Genomic DNA, 18,976 nt, shown 5'->3' on the forward strand with positions numbered 1-18,976 from the left:
AAATAGCAAAACACTCCAGTATCTTTGCTAAGAAAACTCCAAAGGAGATCATGAAGAGTTAAACATGACTGAATGTCAACAAATTAAGACAAAAGAAGTTTTTTTCCCACGGAGAATAGAGAATAGATACTTGAATTAATAGGATCATTATTGCTATTTAATGTTAGTGTTCTTAAAATATAAATAAAGATTATTAAATATACCTTGTTTTAAATCAAAATCCACATTTATATGAAAGATAAATCAGGGACAGTTATTTGCTTTATAAAAATAATTTTCAGCTTTACAGAAGAATTCAAAATTGTATTCCTATTAAAAGAAAAATCCTTTGTTGTATATGAAATATGATTCAGTTAACAAAAATAATTTACACATCACTTTCTAAAAATCCATCATAAAATTAGTCACCTTTTTACTTGTATACTTAACCTTTTTGTTTTAATTTTGCTTCTGAAATTTGAAATGGATAATGAAGAGTAGAACTTACTTAGTGGATGCATAAAGTTTTTTATGTGAAAGATACTTTTAAACACTTAATAATAACTAAACCCAGATCATACTAGAGCTTTGTGTAAGCTTACAATTTGAATTTGAATAGCTTTAGAAAAATTCATTTTTCAACAAATCACAATATGATCCAATTAAGAAACTTTCACCTGTTTTTAGTACATATTAAGTATAAAGGATTTCTTTATGTATTATTATAAAAACTATTTTACTTGTGGAATACTCCTACACCAAGTATCAGTCTCACATGATTTCCATTATTATTAGTTTAGCAACAATTCTAAATTTTTTCTTCAGCAAATTATTCAGGTACTATAAAAATCATTAAAAAATGGACACCTGTACTATACTTAAGACTTAACATAACCTACTCAACAGTGAAATAATTGCCTGAAAGGTTAAGAATTCATAGAATACACAAATTTTAGGAAAAAGTTTTAATAGTTCCTTATACTTTAATATTTCAATGGTTCTGTGATCTCATTGACACAGCTCTTTCCTCATAGATCCTAACACATGTTTGAATTCTCATCTCCTATGACTTATATCTCTTAAGTACTTCACAAAAGATCCATCAATATGTTAGCCTCTAGTGTTACTCATTTCATGAGTAGTATTTGAACAGTTTGTGTAATATAACTTCATGTCATCACGTGATTGGTCTACTTCCCTGTTATTGTTCAAACATCCTCAAAGATATTCCTCATTCTCCTTTTAGCATGTAAGTCACCACTGACAATATGATATTTCCCAATGGGACACATACTTGAGATAATTGTATTAAAAATGTCAATCTTTGTATTAAAGGAAAGTTTAGATTCCTGAAAGCACAGGATAATTTCTCAGAAGAAATTGGGACCACTATCTATAGCTAATTCAGTTCTGGGACCAACTCACCATCTGTTTTGTACTACTTGTCATAAATGTCACACCAATGTACTCTGAATGAATTGGTCAATCAACTGCACAAGAGAGTTGGGATGAGGCATTTTTCATCCACTTAAAGTTATTTCTTGAATGGATTTTATTCATTTCTTTTGAGAAAGAAGAAATTTCACTGCAGTGATCCTGTACTACTCTGGGGCTTGATATAACTGGTTTAATATTATCTACAAAAAGAAACATCTAGTGGACTTCACTTCATCATTTAGATATTGCTTAAGACCCTCCATTTTTGATAAGTTAAGTGTATCTTCATGCTTTATCTCTTGCTTCACATAGAACAGCAGAAGTAATTTGAAGTGTTATTTCTGTTGTGACATAATGGAATTTTGTGATTCTGTAATATTCAATGAATCTATTAGAGGACAGCTTTTTAGGCTGAGATTTACTCTACCAAGTGAAAATTACAGGAGTTAGAGCCAAGATGGTGGAGAAATGGCAGGAACTCAGCTGAGTCCTCCTCCCATAACCCTCTAAACACCTTTAAATAATACCATAAAACAATGGCATGAAAAAATTTTCCAGTAAAAAACAACTTAGACTGTCAGTGCGAAACGTCTGTTGTAGAAAGTAGGGCACAGTCCAGCTCAGATATGTTAGCACAGACACAGACTTAGGAAACCAAAAACAGGTGTTGGGAGCCACTGAACCAGCAGCAACAACAGCAACTGCTTCCCAAGCTCTCAGCCCAGAGAAGGTAAGGTGATTGAACTGTACAGAGACTACAAGAACCTTTTTACTAGCAATGAGATAGGACTGACCACACAGAAGAAGATAAAGTCAAAGGTCCTACATCCAAAGCCTCCAAGAAAAATAAGAATTGGTCTCAGGTCATGAAAGAACTCAAAAAGGATTTTGAAAATCAAGAAAGATAGAGGAAAAACTGGGAAGAGAAATGACAATGATGCATGAAAATCATGAAAAACTAGTCAATAGCTTGGTAAGGGAGACACAAAAAAGTATGGGATAAAATAACACCTTAAAAAAACAGACCAGGCTACGTGGTAAAAGATACAAAAAGGCAATAAGGCAAAACTGGCCAAATGGAAAAAGAGGCACAAAAATTCACTGAAGAAAAAAAGCTCCTTAAAAAGTAGAATTGAGCAAATGAAAGTGAAAGACTGAGAAATCAAGAAACAATAAAACAAAACTAAAATTACAAACACATGTAATCAATCTCAATTAAGAGATATTCTTCTCTCTTCATGCTTTCATCAAAAATACCCTCAATATGCATATAGATGATTTTTGTAAAGATTTTGTAAAGATATGGGGGCAGCTAGGAGGTGCAGTGGATAGAGCACCAGTCCTGAAGACAAAATCTGCCCTCAGACACTTAATACTTCCTAGTGGTGTGACTCTGGGCAAGTCACTTAACTTCAATTGCCTCAGAAAAAACAAACAAACAAACAAAAAAAAAACCCAAGATTTTATGAAGATGAGAAAGTAGGAACATGGTTCAATAATTATTGAAGTTCTTTCCTTATAACATTTTAGGAATGTTAATATCATTCATTATTTTTTCCATGATTTTGGTACCCTCCCCCTTTTTGATAACTCCAAAGTGAAACTCCAATGCTTTCAAGATTGTTTTATAATTTCTATACATCAATGTATACTTGCTTTCAGTCACATTTTCCAATTTTGTTTTTTCAAATGCTACTTTGCTTCTTTGTATGGTACATAAGCTAAATTAGGGTAGTCCCCTTGTCAGTGATAATAAAAACAGATTGGTATAGAAAAACTGAAATTTTTATTTTTTTCTCCATGTCTTTTCTTCCCAATAGTTTCATTTATGAATTATGTAGTAGTTTATTCATTTGAGTCCTACAGTAAGCTTTTTGTAGACTACTTTGTATTTTAAACTGGGCTACCAACACTCTCCATCTAGAAAGGAAATGAAATGTTTTCTCTTTTCAAGTGATGTCTGGGCTTTGTGGGCCTCCTCCTCATGGTAACTGTTCTATAAAAGGCTGATTTTTGCAAAAAATGGTAATAATCAATGTCGATATATTTGTCTTCTATTTATTATTTTTTAGCTTCTTTTGAATAGGTCAGGTTGAAGTTATGGTAAAATCTTATTACCTTTTTTCTAAGTTGATATTAATTTTGATGTCTGCCCTAACTAGTGGATAGTATAATGTCACATATAATTTCTGGTAAAATATTAAATAAAAAAAAATTATGTTGATAATCACTTACCTTTTAATTCCCTTACGGAAAATAGTCTTTCTACAGATGGGCATGAGACTTCTGATTATTCTAATAAAATACTTTGGCTTTTGTTATTTCTTAAAATTAAGCCATTATTTTTCAATATGCTACATTTAATAAATGGAGAAGAGGTTTAGAATAGACTTTCTTTGGTTGAAGAGCTATATACACTGAGAATGGATTTTTTTTTAATTTTATGAACCAGTAAGAATCATATAATATACAACTAAAGTCATTTGAAAGAATGTGATTATTACTTTGATGATTCTCCCAAAGAGTAGAATTCTATTTACTCTTGGAATTTACAAGAAGTTTTTTATTAAAAAGGGTATAAAATATGTCCTATATGGGTACTGATTATTAAGCATTGGTAATTTGTAATATTTCCATAATAAATTGAATTAACTAAGATAAAACATAATAAAAAATGAAGGCATTTGATATAGAAAGAATTTCTAAGACCTAATAAACCAAATTTATTGGCTTATTATTAAATATTAAATCCAAATCCTAATTTTAAAATGAAAAAAAGTGAAACCTAATAAGTTAAATGACTTGCCCCAAATCAGCCAGTTGAGACTAGAATTTGATTCCTAATATAGTGTTCTTTCTGTTATACTATGACATGTCTTTAACATATAATACATAAACTTCATAGTTAATAAATGACACTAATCTGACCAAAGTTTATTTATAGGTACTATTTCTATTTAACAGATAAAGAAAAAACTCAGGTCAGAAAGATCAAATAGTTTGTTCAGGTCATGAAATTAATCAATGGTAACATTCTATTTTCTGAGTCATAATTTATAATATTTCTATAAAGTATCTATTTCTAAAACCAAACTGCTATAAATGACTAAGCCTTTCCTCATGCATCTCCATTTTACGTTTGTGAGTCCTTATTTTCAAAGAGATGTCTGTAGAAATGAGACAAAGTTTTCAGCTAGATTGAAAACTACAGCAATTATTTTTGTCTTTCCTGTTTAGCTTTTTCACTAAACTAAGCATGAGATTTTAGGTTACTTTTCTGGGTATCTATATATTAAGAAAAAAAGTTTTCATTTTTAATGAAATAAAAGCTTTTAAAAACAATTAATTTACAATCAGAAATAAATGTTTCTTGTGTTATGTGAAATTAATAAAAACACTATATTTCATTATATTTTAGTATTATTGAGTTTCACTAAATAATTTGGGTTTGGGGTTCCTTACAATTATAAGGTCATGTTATCTCTATTATTCATCTGTAAAAAGAGATCAATGCTACCAGATCATAGTGAAGAAAATTTATCCTTCAGCATTTGGCAAACTTTATATAAATAGGGCTCTCATATAACTAAAAAAGTTCATAAAACTTTCATAAAAACAAAACAGTTTGAAGACTTTAAAGGTAAACTGATTTTCTTTAACATGCTTACTCAAATTCAAAGCTTAATTTCATTCTTTTTAAAAAAAACTAGGTTTCTCAAAATATGCTTAAAATACAATTAGCTAATTTGTTCATTACTTTTACATAAAGTTCAACTTTCTTTTCAGAAAATAAAATGTAACAATGCATTTATATCACATTACAAATGCTAAAATTAAACAAAAGCAAGAATGAAGAGCTGTTCTAAATCTTTAAAAGCCAAGAGCAGAATTAAGTGAGACAGAGAAAAGTGAGCTTTAAGAATTCTAGAGTTTTAAACAAATTTTGATTATACCTTTCCTTGGGCTTTCCTGAAAGCCAGATATCTCATTCACTTTTCTCCGTCCTGTGTTAACACGAGATTGAATGTGGTTATATTGAGTGTGTCTAGGACCTTGGAATTGAAGTTGTTGTTTAGCTGAAATTAGTTTGTTTCTAAAGGCTTCATTTTGTTTTTCAAGCTCATGAACCCTTTCTTGCAGCTGCTCAATCATTTCTTCTAGTTCCACATCCCGTCCTAGCCGCTTGGGGCCGCCACCAATCCGCTCACATCTTTTCTTGTCATTAACAAGTCGTATTAACTTGGTGGCCATTCTGGGGAAATAATAAAAAAGATGAAAAGGAATGTGAGAAGTCAGCATAAAATGCATTCTGTTGAAAGGAACATAATCACTGTGAAGACTTCAGTGCAGAACCTGAATAATAAATTTCAGGTTTTGATGTAACTATTACTGCCTGTGAAGAATCCTTTGATGATAATTGAAACCACTGGGCAACAATCTGCTTTATAGCACTGACAAATAACAGTTTCCTAAGGCTTATCATTTAAGGTTAGTAAGGAGAGAACACATATTTACTCCATATGCCCCTTAAGTACAATTTTTAACGCATGACCTTATATAGGAACTTGGCATACCATTAAGCATAGTTACAGTTTGTAGATGTCTATCATGAATAAAGTATAAGACATATAATAAATATTTGTTGGATTCATTTTAAATTCTACTTTAGGTTTAAACTATTTTGAAAGCATGTTAATAATATACAACATTTGATGACATATTATCTTTAATTTTTTTTAAGATTTGAAGATATTTAACAATTTTTAAAAGTATCATTGGGCAAACTGAAACAATAATAAATTCTAAATGAAGGAAATTGTTATGATCAAATGATCAAAAAACACAATTGTTAATGTTAGAAAATGATTACAGAATGTATGGTTTTTTTCCCTATCTTTAAATGTTAAAAATTTTACTTATAGAATCACAAGGGTTATACTTCTGATTCCTTTAAGTTTTGATAAACGCTGGTAAGGCAGAACAAAAGACAGAAAGGGCACATGAGAGTGATGTAATACACAAATACAGAAAATATGCCCGATAGTAAATGTAAAAAAAAAAATCCTTGGCAAGACAAGAAAGAAAAGGTGGCTTTGATGAGAGATACAAGTTCAAGACTTTACAAAATTGGTCGCACATCTTCAATAGCTGTATCTAATTTATGAAGAATCCATTTTTGCAAAGACCCAGACAGGAGATTAAAAATAAAAACGCACTTCATTTGTTCTGTGGGGTTTGCTTTATTTTAGCATGGTTACAGACAGAAGCTTTTACTTAAAAGAACAAACGTGAATAAAAAAAAAACTCTTAATAGATTTAGGATGTCACAGAACACTGGTTCCTTACTCATAAGGAAAGTCCTCTATGGATGCAGTAGCAAATGTATTTTTAGCTATACGTTTGTTTATATAACATGTATCATTAAGAAATTTATATATAATATGATCAGTTAAGATTTTTCTTTAAGGCAGCCTTATAAGAGATAAAGAAAAAAATGCTTATAATTATAAGTGAAGTACCTTATCATATTTATTAATGATTCAGTCCTTTTTTATGTAATTAAAAGATACCAATGACATCTAATTAGCAAATCTTCCAAGGTATAGTAATTAAACACTTGTTCTGAAGAGTTTGAAGATTTTGAGCCATTTGTACCCTAATTATGGGAACATACTACATGTCTGAGAATCAGTTAGCCATGAGAGATAGTCTGATAGATTTGGTGATACCAACTTATACATCAAAATTTACTCAAACATATAAAGATATATGGATGTTCTACTGAAGATATAAATAATGTTCCAAGGGCATAACAAATTTAATGCTATACTATTAATCTACACTTGGAAGAAAATCTATGATCGTAATTTCTGAGATAAGACAAGTGAATCAATACAACAGTTTTAAATTTCTTCAGAGAAGTTATAAGCAAACCTTATTGGTATAAAAAACATGGAACTTAATGCTGACACTCAAAAAATACTCTTCAAAAAATAGCCAAAATTCTATAGTGATAATATTATAATACAAATTTCCGAACAGTCAATCTCTTGCCCAGAAGGTATATGATTTATTCTGCATAAACAGTTAAAAAAGCAGATTTCCTTTATTCAATTTTTAGTTAGCAAGATAAACAAATTAATAATTAAAGTACTAATCTAACACCTCTTTATGTCACAAATGTGATCCTCAGTCAATGAACACAAGTTCTCACAGATTGGAAAGGTTTCTGTAGTATAAACACTGAAACTATGTTTGGGGAGACATCCCCAGAATGCTGGCCACAAATGGCTGCTGAATGTTTTTAGTCAAAGTTAACTTATGTTGCAGTTTACTAAATTGGAGGTAAAGAATTGGTGGGAAGAAAGAGATCTATTAATTATGCCAATGGAAGGAGGACTCACCCATCAAAGAATTCATAATCTTTTTAAATATAAGAAGCAAGAACCAGCTATATCTTGTGAGACTTCTAGATTGGTAGGAAAAAACATGGGCAAGAATCTAGGGACATAGCTGTTTACAAAATGACATTTACATTTAAATATAAGAAACAAGAACTAACTATATTTTCTGAGACTTCTGGATTGGTAGAAAAAACATGGGCAAGGCTCTACAGACATAGCTGTTTACAAAATGACATTTATATTTATAGCAGAGAAAAGATGGGTAAATTTAAAGTTACCTCAATCTAGGTATCTGTAGCAATGTCCAGCAAAATGCTGGAAGAACCTCAGAAAAATGCTCTGTAAATCTTAAAAAAACCTATACAACAATAATAATTCACTTAGACTAATTTCCTTGTTCTTTGAGTGTTGAAACTAAGGCCCCAGTAAAGGAAAGTGATTTGCCCAAGATGGACTGGAAGTTACTTTAAAGGCCATCTAATCTAATCCCTTACTTTTAGAGATGATATTCACAAGGCATAAAGAAGTAAATAAATTCCCCAAATTCACAGAGGATGTAGCAGGGATGGGAGTCAAGCCCATGTCCTCTGCCTTCCAATCCAGCACTAGAATGTTCTATATTGCTTTACGTAATTATTTAATGAAGAGGCAGAACTAACACCTAGGGCTTCCAACTGATCATACACTATTTTTTCGTGATGTCGCCTTGCTTTCTCTATTGTCCTCTTTATAGTTTCTGGGTAAATGTAGTGCTAACAATATCCAAGCTGGATTTTAATTCTGTAACTAGCCAATAGTTGGCTATGCAGAGAGGAAAACGATGTTTGATGGCCAAAGGCTTAATTCTTAACTCTGACTAAATATGTCATAAAGAGGACCTTGAGAAAAGTCACCACCTTTCTAAACCTATTTTCTAACATAGATTGGATGGGTTGGACTACATCACCTCCAACATGGCTGTCTTCTAGCTCTAAATTTTTAGGAAAATGACATGAATTTTAAAAAGGCACTTTAAAAGAAATACAAGATAGACAATTTTTATTTTGAAAAAATTTCCAATTTAAAACCAAGTACATATTTAAAAAAAGATGTCCTGGAATAACTATTTATTAAGCCAGTAAGTATTGTTAAATTACACATTGACATGTGTAAACTTAAGATATGATTAGTTATTAGTGTTTTTTTTAAATATTAATTTTAGCCATATCAAACACTCATGATCTTTTTGTTTCTAAGAGACTTGTTTCCAATTAGGGTAATAAAAGATTTGTACACCCTTCAAACATTCTTTAAAAAAAATTCTCTATCACAACCTTTTAATTTTATCTTCTTGTTGGGAGGCATTCTGTTTAAGCACAATGTTCTCTTCTTGCAAACGCAAAAATCGATCTTCTAGTTCCTCACGACTGACATGCGATACAAGTTGTCGAGACTTTGCATTCCAGGTAACTGAGGATTTTGACAAAAAAAAAAAAAAAAAAATCCAAGAAAATTAGTCACATGTTTAATGCTTAGGATATATATGCTAATAAATCTTTGACCTGATTTAGTTCAGGCTTCTGAAATTTTTTAGCAACTTACCATTCATTTAGATGACGATGTTTCTTATATCATATCAAGTATCAGTATTTTGGGCTTTTTAAAGCATTAGTATTAACAGATACTTAAAAATTAATACTGCCAATGAAATAAAAGTCTGACATCCTATTATTAAAAATATCTCTTGAGACTATTTAGGGCATATGTGTGTCATTTTAGAGATGAGAAAGCCAAAGCTTCAGTGATTTGTCCAATATTACATTGATAGTTATTGTCAAACCTGAGAACAGAATCCAGGAATTATAAGATTATAATAACGCTGACTCACTCATTAGGAATAATAAAATTTTCTCTGCATGTATTAAATATTGAGACAGATAAAGTAAAAGTAAGGAGATCTGAAACATTCTTTTTTACAGACTCAAGAGCTGTCACAGAACAGTTCTATGAGCAGGCAACTGTAGGAAATCAAATTACATAAAAAGAATCAAAAAATTTGACTTGGGCCAAATCTAGGAACTGGCTCATAGTTTTCACTGAAAATACTGCTGAAATCATCATTCTGGAAGGACCAATTTTATTTTGGAAAATGTTTACTATTATTTGTTAGCATATGCACCTGGCATCTCTTCATAGCTGTTAAAAAGTACTTTTAGTAGTCTACACAAGTCTACTAAAGTAAGAGAAATTATTAATTCCATATTCAAACTCCTGTTAACTTTCAAAGATAAATTGATTTGTGCCTTTGTTAAAAGATGATTTTGTTAGCTATGTAAGATATCATATACTCTCATCGCTTTTTTTTTTTTTTTTAAACCAATAATGGTAACATCTAAAAATTCATTCCAAAATGTAAGGTAGCATAATTTTCACCTCCATCTTCACTGACTAGGATGACAACTTCCTTGAGGTATTTGTTGTCTTTCCATTTTTAGTCATATTCACTAATCTCCAAAATATAAGACAAAGCATTCAATGCTAAGGAAAAATTAAAATGCTAACATAACAAGAACTCATAATAGAGTACATTTTGAATTCTTAGCATAGTCAATAAACAGCCAAGCAGTATGACAACATGGCAGATACTGTGTATACAAATCAAGCACAAGTTTAAAATTGTTTTCAAAATTTTAAATTGTTCTCAAAGCTGACCCTTTTCTTCTTTTGAAAAAGTGTCTTTTGGTTCTACATAAAATCAATGAGTGATAAAATGACCAAAAAAATTTTCCAGAATATATTTATTTGATTGTGAAAACTTTCTATCATCTGAATAAACCAGTCACTTTAAGACCCTCCACTTGAAAGGCAAATTTAAAAAATATACCATTTCTTCCCTCATACAAGTTAAACAGAAAGATACATTTTAGTAGTGAATTTGATGCAAACCAGGCAATTCAGTTTTAAGACTTGATACCTTATGTTTATTACATACTGATGTATTTAAAAGATGATTTACAATTCTTTTGTGTAACAAAAGAGGGTTTTACTTTTTTCTGTGAATGGCTGATACCTGATGTATACAATAAAACTGCATCTTATTTTTCACTTCCATTTTTTAATACAGTCTAACTTAGATCTGTATTACTAGTTTTTTTCTCTGCATGAATAGCAGGAAAAATTTAAGATTAAAAGTAAAAAAAAACAAAACAAAACAGTGATCAAATTTCATGACTACAAACTAATAACAGCTGGTCAAACCTTTCAATCCTCCAAGGAGTCGTGGACCTGTATCTTTCACAGGCAAGTCTCCTGCAGTCTCATCAGCTGGGCCAGACATGATCTATCTGTGGATAAGAAAATTCAAATAAAACCTCCAACTAAACTATCCACTATGAAAAATGAATGGGTCAAATAAATTTAATAGAAACAAGGCAAGAGCTGTAATAGACATCTTGTTGTCCTACATATGTTGCTCCTAGAAGATGAAAGCTTCCATTCTAAACAAAATACTTCATTTAATCATGGAGAACATGGTCCTTTCAACAGTGCCTCCTATAATTTGCTTAGGAAATGAAATAAAATTAGTCCATTAGTCTTCTGCTCTTTTCTCTATTCTTCTTTCTAGTTTTCCCCATTCCCAAACCCATCTTAAAACAAAAGATTAAAAAAATAAGCAAACCAAAAACCTCAAAAAACTATGCTTATACCCTATTGGGTGGATCCCAACAATTTTAAAGATGGAGGTTTCACAAATATTTTCATTTGGTCCTGCCTTAGCTTGTAGTAAAGTTTGATTCCCAAATTTCCAACTAATAGGTGAAGGAGTGCTAGCTGATTAAAATCAAACAAAAGAAACAAACAAGTTTCTGTCCTATTTACAGCTGCGAATCACATAACTTTACTTTTTCTATAAATGGGAGGAATGACTTGTACTCATTGAAGTGAATAATGGTATACTATTCATATTTAGGAGGTCTGTGGAACATAGGAAATTGTCATTGGAAAGGATCCACAAAAGCTAAAAATCCCTAATTTTTCTACTAAGTCTAAAGTATTAGTGAATAAAAAATCATTTCAGTTACTATAATTTATAAAAGAATTTCACTTTTTCCTTTAAAGCATAATTTTTTCTAGAAAAGGCATATGTCACGAAATTAAGCACAAAGTAGGGCTAAGTAAATACCTTACTGATGCATGCCAACCAATAAATAAAAGTAACACAAATTCAATCAAAAAGCAAAAACTTTTCAAAATTGACTAGTCTAATTTCTTTGTGGTTTTAATTTTTCAAACAGAAGGATTCTAAAATGGTATAATATAAAAATACTGATGACAATTAATATGATTTTTATAAAAAGGTTTAATTGTTGGTAGAATTATGATTTGATTCAACCATTCTAGAGAGTGATTTGGAACTCTGCCCAAAGGGCTTTCAAACTTCATACCCTTTGATCCAGCAGTGTCTTTACTGGGCCTGTGTCCCAAAGAGATCATAAAAGAGGGAAAAGGACCCACATGTGCAAAAATGTTTGTGGCAGCCCTTTTTGTAGTGGCAAGAAACTGGAAACTAAATGGATGCCCATCAATTGGAGAATGGCTGAGTAAGTTATGGTATATGAATGTTATGGAATAAATATTATTGTTCTATAAGAAATGACCAACAGGATGAATACAGAGAGGCCTGGAGAGACTTACATGATCTGATACTAAGTGAAGTGAACCAAGAGAACATTGTACAGGGTAACAAGATTATATGATGATCAATTCTGATGGACATAACTCTTTTCAATAGGGAGGTAATTCAAGCCAGTTCCAATAGTTTTGTGATAGAGAGAGAGCCATCTAAACCCAGAGAAAGGGTTGTGGGGACTGAATGTGGATCACAACATAGTATTTTCATTTTTTGTTTGCTTGCATTTTGTTTTCTTTCTCTTTTTTTTTTCCTTTTTGATATGATTTTTCTTGTGCAGCATGATAATTGTGGAAATATGTGTAGAGGAATTTCACATGTTTAACATACATTGTGATACTTGCTGTCTAGTGGAGGGGGTAGGGGAAAGGGAGGGAAAAAACTTGGAACACAAAGTTTTGCAAGGGTGAATGTTGAAAATTATCCATGCATATATTTTGAAAATAAAAAGCTTTAGTTAAAAAAAAGAATAAAAAAAGGATTTATGTGGAAAATGTATCAAATAAAAATTATGGTTTAAGATATTTTACTTAACACATAATATAGCAATGCCACCTTCTTGAAAGGGTTCTTCTAATGTAAATGTAGCTGCTTAAAAGACCAAATCCTTCAGACTGTAGATATGTAGATATCAAATACCTATATATACCTGTGAGAACCACACTGTAAGTCTCCCTGTGGTGAATGATAATTCAGTTATTCTCCAACTATTAAACAGAATCACGGTTTTAGATCTAGAAAGGATCCCTGAAGTCATCTAATTTAATCTCTCTTTTTTTGAAATTTTATTTTAAGGAAATTTATTTATTTTTAATAAACATTACTTTATGAATCATGTTGGAAGAGAAAAATCAGAGCAAAAGGGAAAAGCTATGGGAGAGATAAAAAGACAGAAAAAAGAAGTAAACTTAGCATGTTTTGATTTATATTCAGTCTCCTTAGACTTTTTTTGGATACAGATGGCATTTTCTGTCCAATTCAATCTCGTTATTTTATCTAGATGAGAACAATGAGGCCCAGAGATGTTAAGTCATACCATATACATAAGTAATAAATGGCAGAGACAGATTTAAACCCAGGTTTCCTCTAAACCTTCTGATTTATTAAAACTCAATAAAGCAATTGCAAATGACTTGTAGGCTTCCTTCTAATTGTCCCATCCTCCTTGAATCTCAGTGTCAAGAGAATTCAAGAGTGTTCAATGAATAGCTATATGGTCAGAACTCACTGTTGTTGCTTTGGCATGCAGTTAGGAGAAAAATTTTGGTGTTAATGAAACTAGAGGGATTTTTATGGCAGGATCCATTCCCATCTAGTTTCACTATAATTCAGTCCTGCACTGCTCCACATCTTGCTTCAGCTCTGGATTTCCAACTGACCACCTCAGACTCTCCAGGATTTATTCAAGCTCCAGGCTACAGAAATAGAAAAGAGAAAGTGACTATAGGCTACCTTGCCCCATCACAGGTTCATAGCAAACATATCATTCTTCTAGTTACCTAGGTTTGCAATCGTAGAATTATCCTCCTCTCTTCATTCTCCCACATTGCTAACCCTCCCCACACTCCTCCAACCAATCAGTTCACAAATACTGTCAACTGCACCTCCATAACATTTCTTGCATCTGCCCCTCTCTCCACTGACTATTAAAACTCTAGTTCAATCAATCAATCAAATCACTCATAGTTTAGTACCTCATCACTTCTTCCTTGAATTATTATAATTGTTTTCTAATTGTTCTCCTTGCTCTGGGTCTCTTTCCTCTCTTCAATCCATTCTCCACGCTGTTTTTAAAGTACTATTCCTAAAGCATGGGCCTGATTCTTGTGATACACCTCATCAAAGACTCCAGTGATTACTTATTTATATTCTAGGATAAGATATAAACTTATCTGTTGGGTAGTTAAAACCCTCCATGATCTGTATCCAGCATACTTTTTCAGGCTTATTACATATTATCCCCTCAAGTATTTCCTGGTTGAACAAATGGTATTCCATCTCTTGTCTCCAGGCCTTTCTTGGACATGCTAGTCCCCCAAAGCATTCTTTTTTAAAATTAGAACCTTGTTTGATATAAAATTTGGCTTAAGGACTGCCTTATATTCTGTTTAGCTTCTAATCAGTAGTGCTTCCTCACCCTGCTCTGCTTGTATTTACTTATCTACCCTGTTGTTTTCCCTGATAGAATGTAAGCTCTTGAAGGGCAGGGAATACGTAATTTTTTGTACCCCTAATTACTAACATTATGCTTGGCACAAAGAGGCATTTAACAAATTTTTATTGATTGATGCCACTCCTCTATTCAAATTTTCAGGAGTTACACACTGCCCTACCAACTAAACTTAAAACTTCTGACTATAGCATTTAAGGTCCTCTATATTTTAGCTTATACCAATCTACCTTTATTTCATATTATTCTCTTTTTCATGTTTTGTATCCCAACTTAAACTATTCTATTTTTGGTTTTCATCTTGTTTGCTTCTGTCTTTGAGCCTCTGTTTATGTCTTTCTTAGCTATTACAATAGATACCTGACAAATTTCCACTTGTTAAAGTTGTTCCTTTCCTTCAAGGAATCAATTACTTCTTATCAAAACATTCTCTTACTTTCTTATAATCTGATCCCTACAATTGAAAGAGATCTCCTCCTCCAATCTGTCATAGGACTTCACCTGACTCAACTTTTGCTCTTTCACATTCTTCCTTATACCACAGACATGTCTCATCATCATCTTCATTATAATGAGTAGAAGAGTTTTGTAATTTTTCATCTTTGTATTCCTAGGACATGTTTCACACACAGTTAAGTACTTAATAGATGTTGTTAAATTGAATTTCCCTAACAGGGAAAAAGAATATTATCAGTTTTAATAACTGTGTCCTCACTGTATTTTCTTTTGATATGTCGTGCTATTTTGCTCCTTTCCTCAAAAATCTTCAGTGATTTTCTAGTGAATAAAAATCTTCTGTAAGTTATTTGAGGTGTTTGCTGCTATTCTATCTTTCAAACAATCTTATATCTTCCCCTTTAAATCATTCTTTAATAACTGGATTATTATTACAAATAAAACTGTTTCCTATATCTGTGCCCTTATTCAGTGTTCCTCTTCTCTTCCTCTCTTTTCCTCCTGAATTCTCGAATATCCATTAAGGCATAGCTCAAATGCCTATTATAAGCATATTATATTACAAATCTTCTATTGGTATGCTCTTTTTCTAATGAATACTTCCGGTTAGATTTCACAAAGTTCTTCTCCTTCCACCCCTAATTCAGTTAATTGTATTTTATAGTGATATATTCACAACTCATCTCCTTGATAGAATTTAATATCTTTTGAAACAGATCATAACATATCTAAACCTTGCATTTTCCTCTAAGACCGTTTTGCCATAAGAACACATTAAATATTTAATACTGTTAAATTAGTTAAAAGCTTAACAATAATGAGTCACACTAAACTAACGTGTCACAAAACCTAGTAGCCTCTTCTCTTATAGTATCTGAAACAGTGAGTTAGAATCAGTGCAAGCTGTAGTAATCATACAATAACTTGAATACTGGGTTCAGTTTTAGGTACCTCATTCGTTTAGGAAAGAATCCAGAAAGGGACTATGATGCTGAAAGGCCTCAAAACTACCTCACATGGAGATCAGTTGAAAGCTGTGAGGATGTTTAATCTACACAAGTTTTAGAAAGGAAACCAGAGTAATTTAAAAGTATTTGAAAGGCAATAAAGATGAGATTTGTACTTTTTAGCCCCAAAGGACAGAACTAGTGGGTGAATTTTTCTGAGATACATATTTATATTCAAATTAAGGAAAAAAAATCACTAACAATTATAGTCACATAAATGTGGAAGGAATTAGTTTGTAGTAGGTTTCCTCTCACCACAGGTGTTCAAATAAAAGGCGGGTGATCACTTGTTATATTGTAAAGAGAATTTTTGCTTAAGAACTAAACAACCACCAAACATTTTAAAAACCGTATGCTATTTGTCATGCACTGTGTTAATCACTGGGAATATAGTTCGCTGTTCTAGGAGGAAATGATAGGTACACAGATAAGTAAGATATATAAAACGAATAAATGGGAGGAGAGTAGTAATTGGGGGAGTCAGGAAAGGTTTCTTTAAGAAGGTGGAGCCTTAGCTGGCTATTGAGGTTCAAGAAGTGGAGAAGAAGGTTTCACAGTTAGGAGAGGCAGTGTGTATGAGAACAAGAAGCAGGCAGGTTTTTTTTTTTTTTTTTTTGGGGGGGGGGGGTGGGGGAGTAACGTGTGTGAAGGGATTGATGCACAGTCATTCTAGAATTATTGTATATTTTATCTTAGAAACAATAAGTTCTTGAGCAGAGAGGCGGCCAGAGGCCGACCTGTGCTTTGGAACGCATAATTTGGGAGTTGTGTGGAGGACGGATTGGAGAGCTGGATGCAGGGAGAATCAATCCGGGCGAAAAGAGATGAGGTTCTGACCTATTATACTACGGCCGAACACAATGAATGAATATCAACATCAGCATCCCTTAGCCATGGGATTTCAGCCCCCAATTCAGGAGGGGAGTGGGCATCAGGCCTACAGTAGGAGACGGGAGGGGACACGGCGGAACTGGTCCCAGGAACAAGGATGCTGAAGAGGCTCCGAATGCTCTTGTGGCATCGAGAAGTGGGATCGAGGCCTTCTCTCGATGCGGAGAGCGATCCCACTGTTTTAGGCACGCTCTCCACAAGCGGAGTGGCGCCAAAACCCGCCCCTCTCCCGGCACCCAGTACTCACCCCAGCAATATCTGAGGCGCCAACGCCGCCAGCTACTGTTGCTATAGCGCCCACATCGCTTCCGCTGGACGGTTAGAAAAACCTCGAAGGAAATGAGGCAAACAGGTGCTCCCAACAGCCTCTTGGGAAATGTAGTTCCGGTTCGGCGTCTCTTCCTTGTTATACTGGGAAAAGTGGACTACATCACCCAAAGTTGCAGCGCGAGAATCTTCCGCTACTCTTCCGCCGACCCTAGCCCATGGTCTTGACGTGATGCATCCCGGGAAGGGTAGTTTTTTGATGCGGATTGACAGCGGCACCTGGCTGGAGGAGTATGCAGAGAGAACTACCAGGGAGGCGGGGCAACCGGGAGAGAGGAAAACCGGCCCGCTGCCGCTGCGGAGGCAGCTGAGACATGAAACGAATGGAAGGCACCAGTGAGCAGGAGCGGGAAGCAAAGGTAGGGACTCGTGCCTGGGTCGGGGGCGGAGTTTAGGGCTAGGCCCGGAGCTGGGACTGAAAAGCGGGGCTCGCCGGGGACGGCCCAGGGGTCCGGGAAGGGGAGGGTTGGGCCGCGCAGCCGTGAGGGGACAGGCGGTACCGGAGGGCAGGGGGATGACGCTGGCATGAAGCTATCATTTGGCGTCGTGTGAAGCCCTCTCCTGGCTCCCTGCCGGCGTCCCAACACGTGGCTGTTGGCCACAGATTCCCTGCGGACGCTTGGAGCTTCTACCTCGGTCTCTTTTCCGCCCCAGAACAATAACTGCACCTCTTCCGCACTGGGGGTGCTGGCAAAATCTTAATGAAGACGAAAGCCCTTTGAGTTCGGTGTCTGTGCGTATTTGTTGTGTTATAGAAAATGCACAGCTAGTGCAGCGGGTCTTGGGGCAGGACCGGACACCCCGCCCCGTATTACAGATGCAGAAGTTGGGTCCCAAAGAAGGAAGGACGGTGATGTGCCCTTAGTCACCAATTAAGCAGAATGCATTTATTCTTCTTTCGTTCTCTAAGAGGACCAACGTGACTGCACTGTATTAAGCATCGGTGTTCGTGCTAAGCCCTGGGGAGGGCAACAACGAAAAGGCTAAAGCGCTGTCGGCCCCTGCCCTCGAGAAGCTCGCAGTCTAACGGGGGAAAAGACCTTGCAAAAACAAACAAACAAACAAACAAAAACCTGTAGAATACAAATTACAGACAGAGAAGATGGAAGGTGATTTTAGAGAGGAGGCGGGAGCAGGCTGGGCTCTGGAACGGAAGTCCATAGGTAGGGGGGAGAGAGGAAAGCTTTCTAGGCTTGGGAGACAGTGGAGAATGGGCAAGGAGTTACTAGAAAGCTCTGTGGGAGGAGCAGCAAGAAAGCCGGTGTTTCCAGTAATGAACTGAACTAGCCATGCCCAGAAAAAGAACTCTGGGAGGTGACTAAAAACCATTACATTAAATTCCCAATCCCTATATTTATGCCCACCTGCATTTTTGATTTCCTTCACAAGCTAATTGTACAATAATTCAGAGTCTGATTCTTTTTGTACAGCAAAATAATGTTTTGGTCATGTATACTTATTGTGTATCTAAGTTATATTTTAATATATTTTAACATCTACTGGTCATCCTGCCATCTAGGGGAGGTAGTGGGGGGTAAGAGGTGAAAAATTGGAACAAGAGGTTTGGCAATTGTTAATGCTGTAAAGTTACCCATGTATATATCCTGTAAATAAAAGGCTATTAAATAAATTTAAA

At 34.0% G+C, this 18,976-nt stretch overlaps 2 protein-coding genes across 6 annotated transcripts in view; one reads left to right on the top strand and one right to left on the bottom strand.

Annotated features, from left to right (window-relative positions):
• The window catches only part of RPGRIP1L (RPGRIP1 like), a 121,316-nt gene extending 103,818 nt beyond the window's left edge, over positions 1-17,498 (bottom strand). Inside the window, exons 1-5 of one of the 4 annotated variants that reach the window (XM_031954517.1) lie at positions 17,261-17,498; positions 13,718-13,904; positions 11,058-11,143; positions 9,134-9,269; positions 5,370-5,668 (exon numbers count right to left, since the gene is read on the bottom strand). In XM_031954517.1, coding sequence (XP_031810377.1) covers positions 5,370-5,668; positions 9,134-9,269; positions 11,058-11,136 — 514 coding nt within the window. In that variant the 5' untranslated portion in view covers positions 11,137-11,143; positions 13,718-13,904; positions 17,261-17,498. The remainder of the gene's footprint in view (positions 1-5,369; positions 5,669-9,133; positions 9,270-11,057; positions 11,144-13,717; positions 13,905-17,260) is intronic. The other 3 variants (XM_031954515.1, XM_012553816.3, XM_031954516.1) reach the window with 3 other exon arrangements.
• A 46-nt stretch (positions 17,499-17,544) lies between these two features.
• The window catches only part of FTO (FTO alpha-ketoglutarate dependent dioxygenase), a 433,221-nt gene continuing 431,789 nt past the window's right edge, over positions 17,545-18,976 (top strand). The window contains exon 1 of one of the 2 annotated variants that reach the window (XM_031954519.1): positions 17,545-17,699. In XM_031954519.1, coding sequence (XP_031810379.1) covers positions 17,655-17,699 — 45 coding nt within the window. In that variant the 5' untranslated portion in view covers positions 17,545-17,654. The remainder of the gene's footprint in view (positions 17,700-18,976) is intronic. The other variant, XM_012553818.3, reaches the window with a different exon arrangement.

Source organism: Sarcophilus harrisii, chromosome 2 (genome assembly GCF_902635505.1).
Source record: "Sarcophilus harrisii chromosome 2, mSarHar1.11, whole genome shotgun sequence".
NCBI classification, from domain to species: Eukaryota; Metazoa; Chordata; class Mammalia; order Dasyuromorphia; family Dasyuridae; genus Sarcophilus; species Sarcophilus harrisii.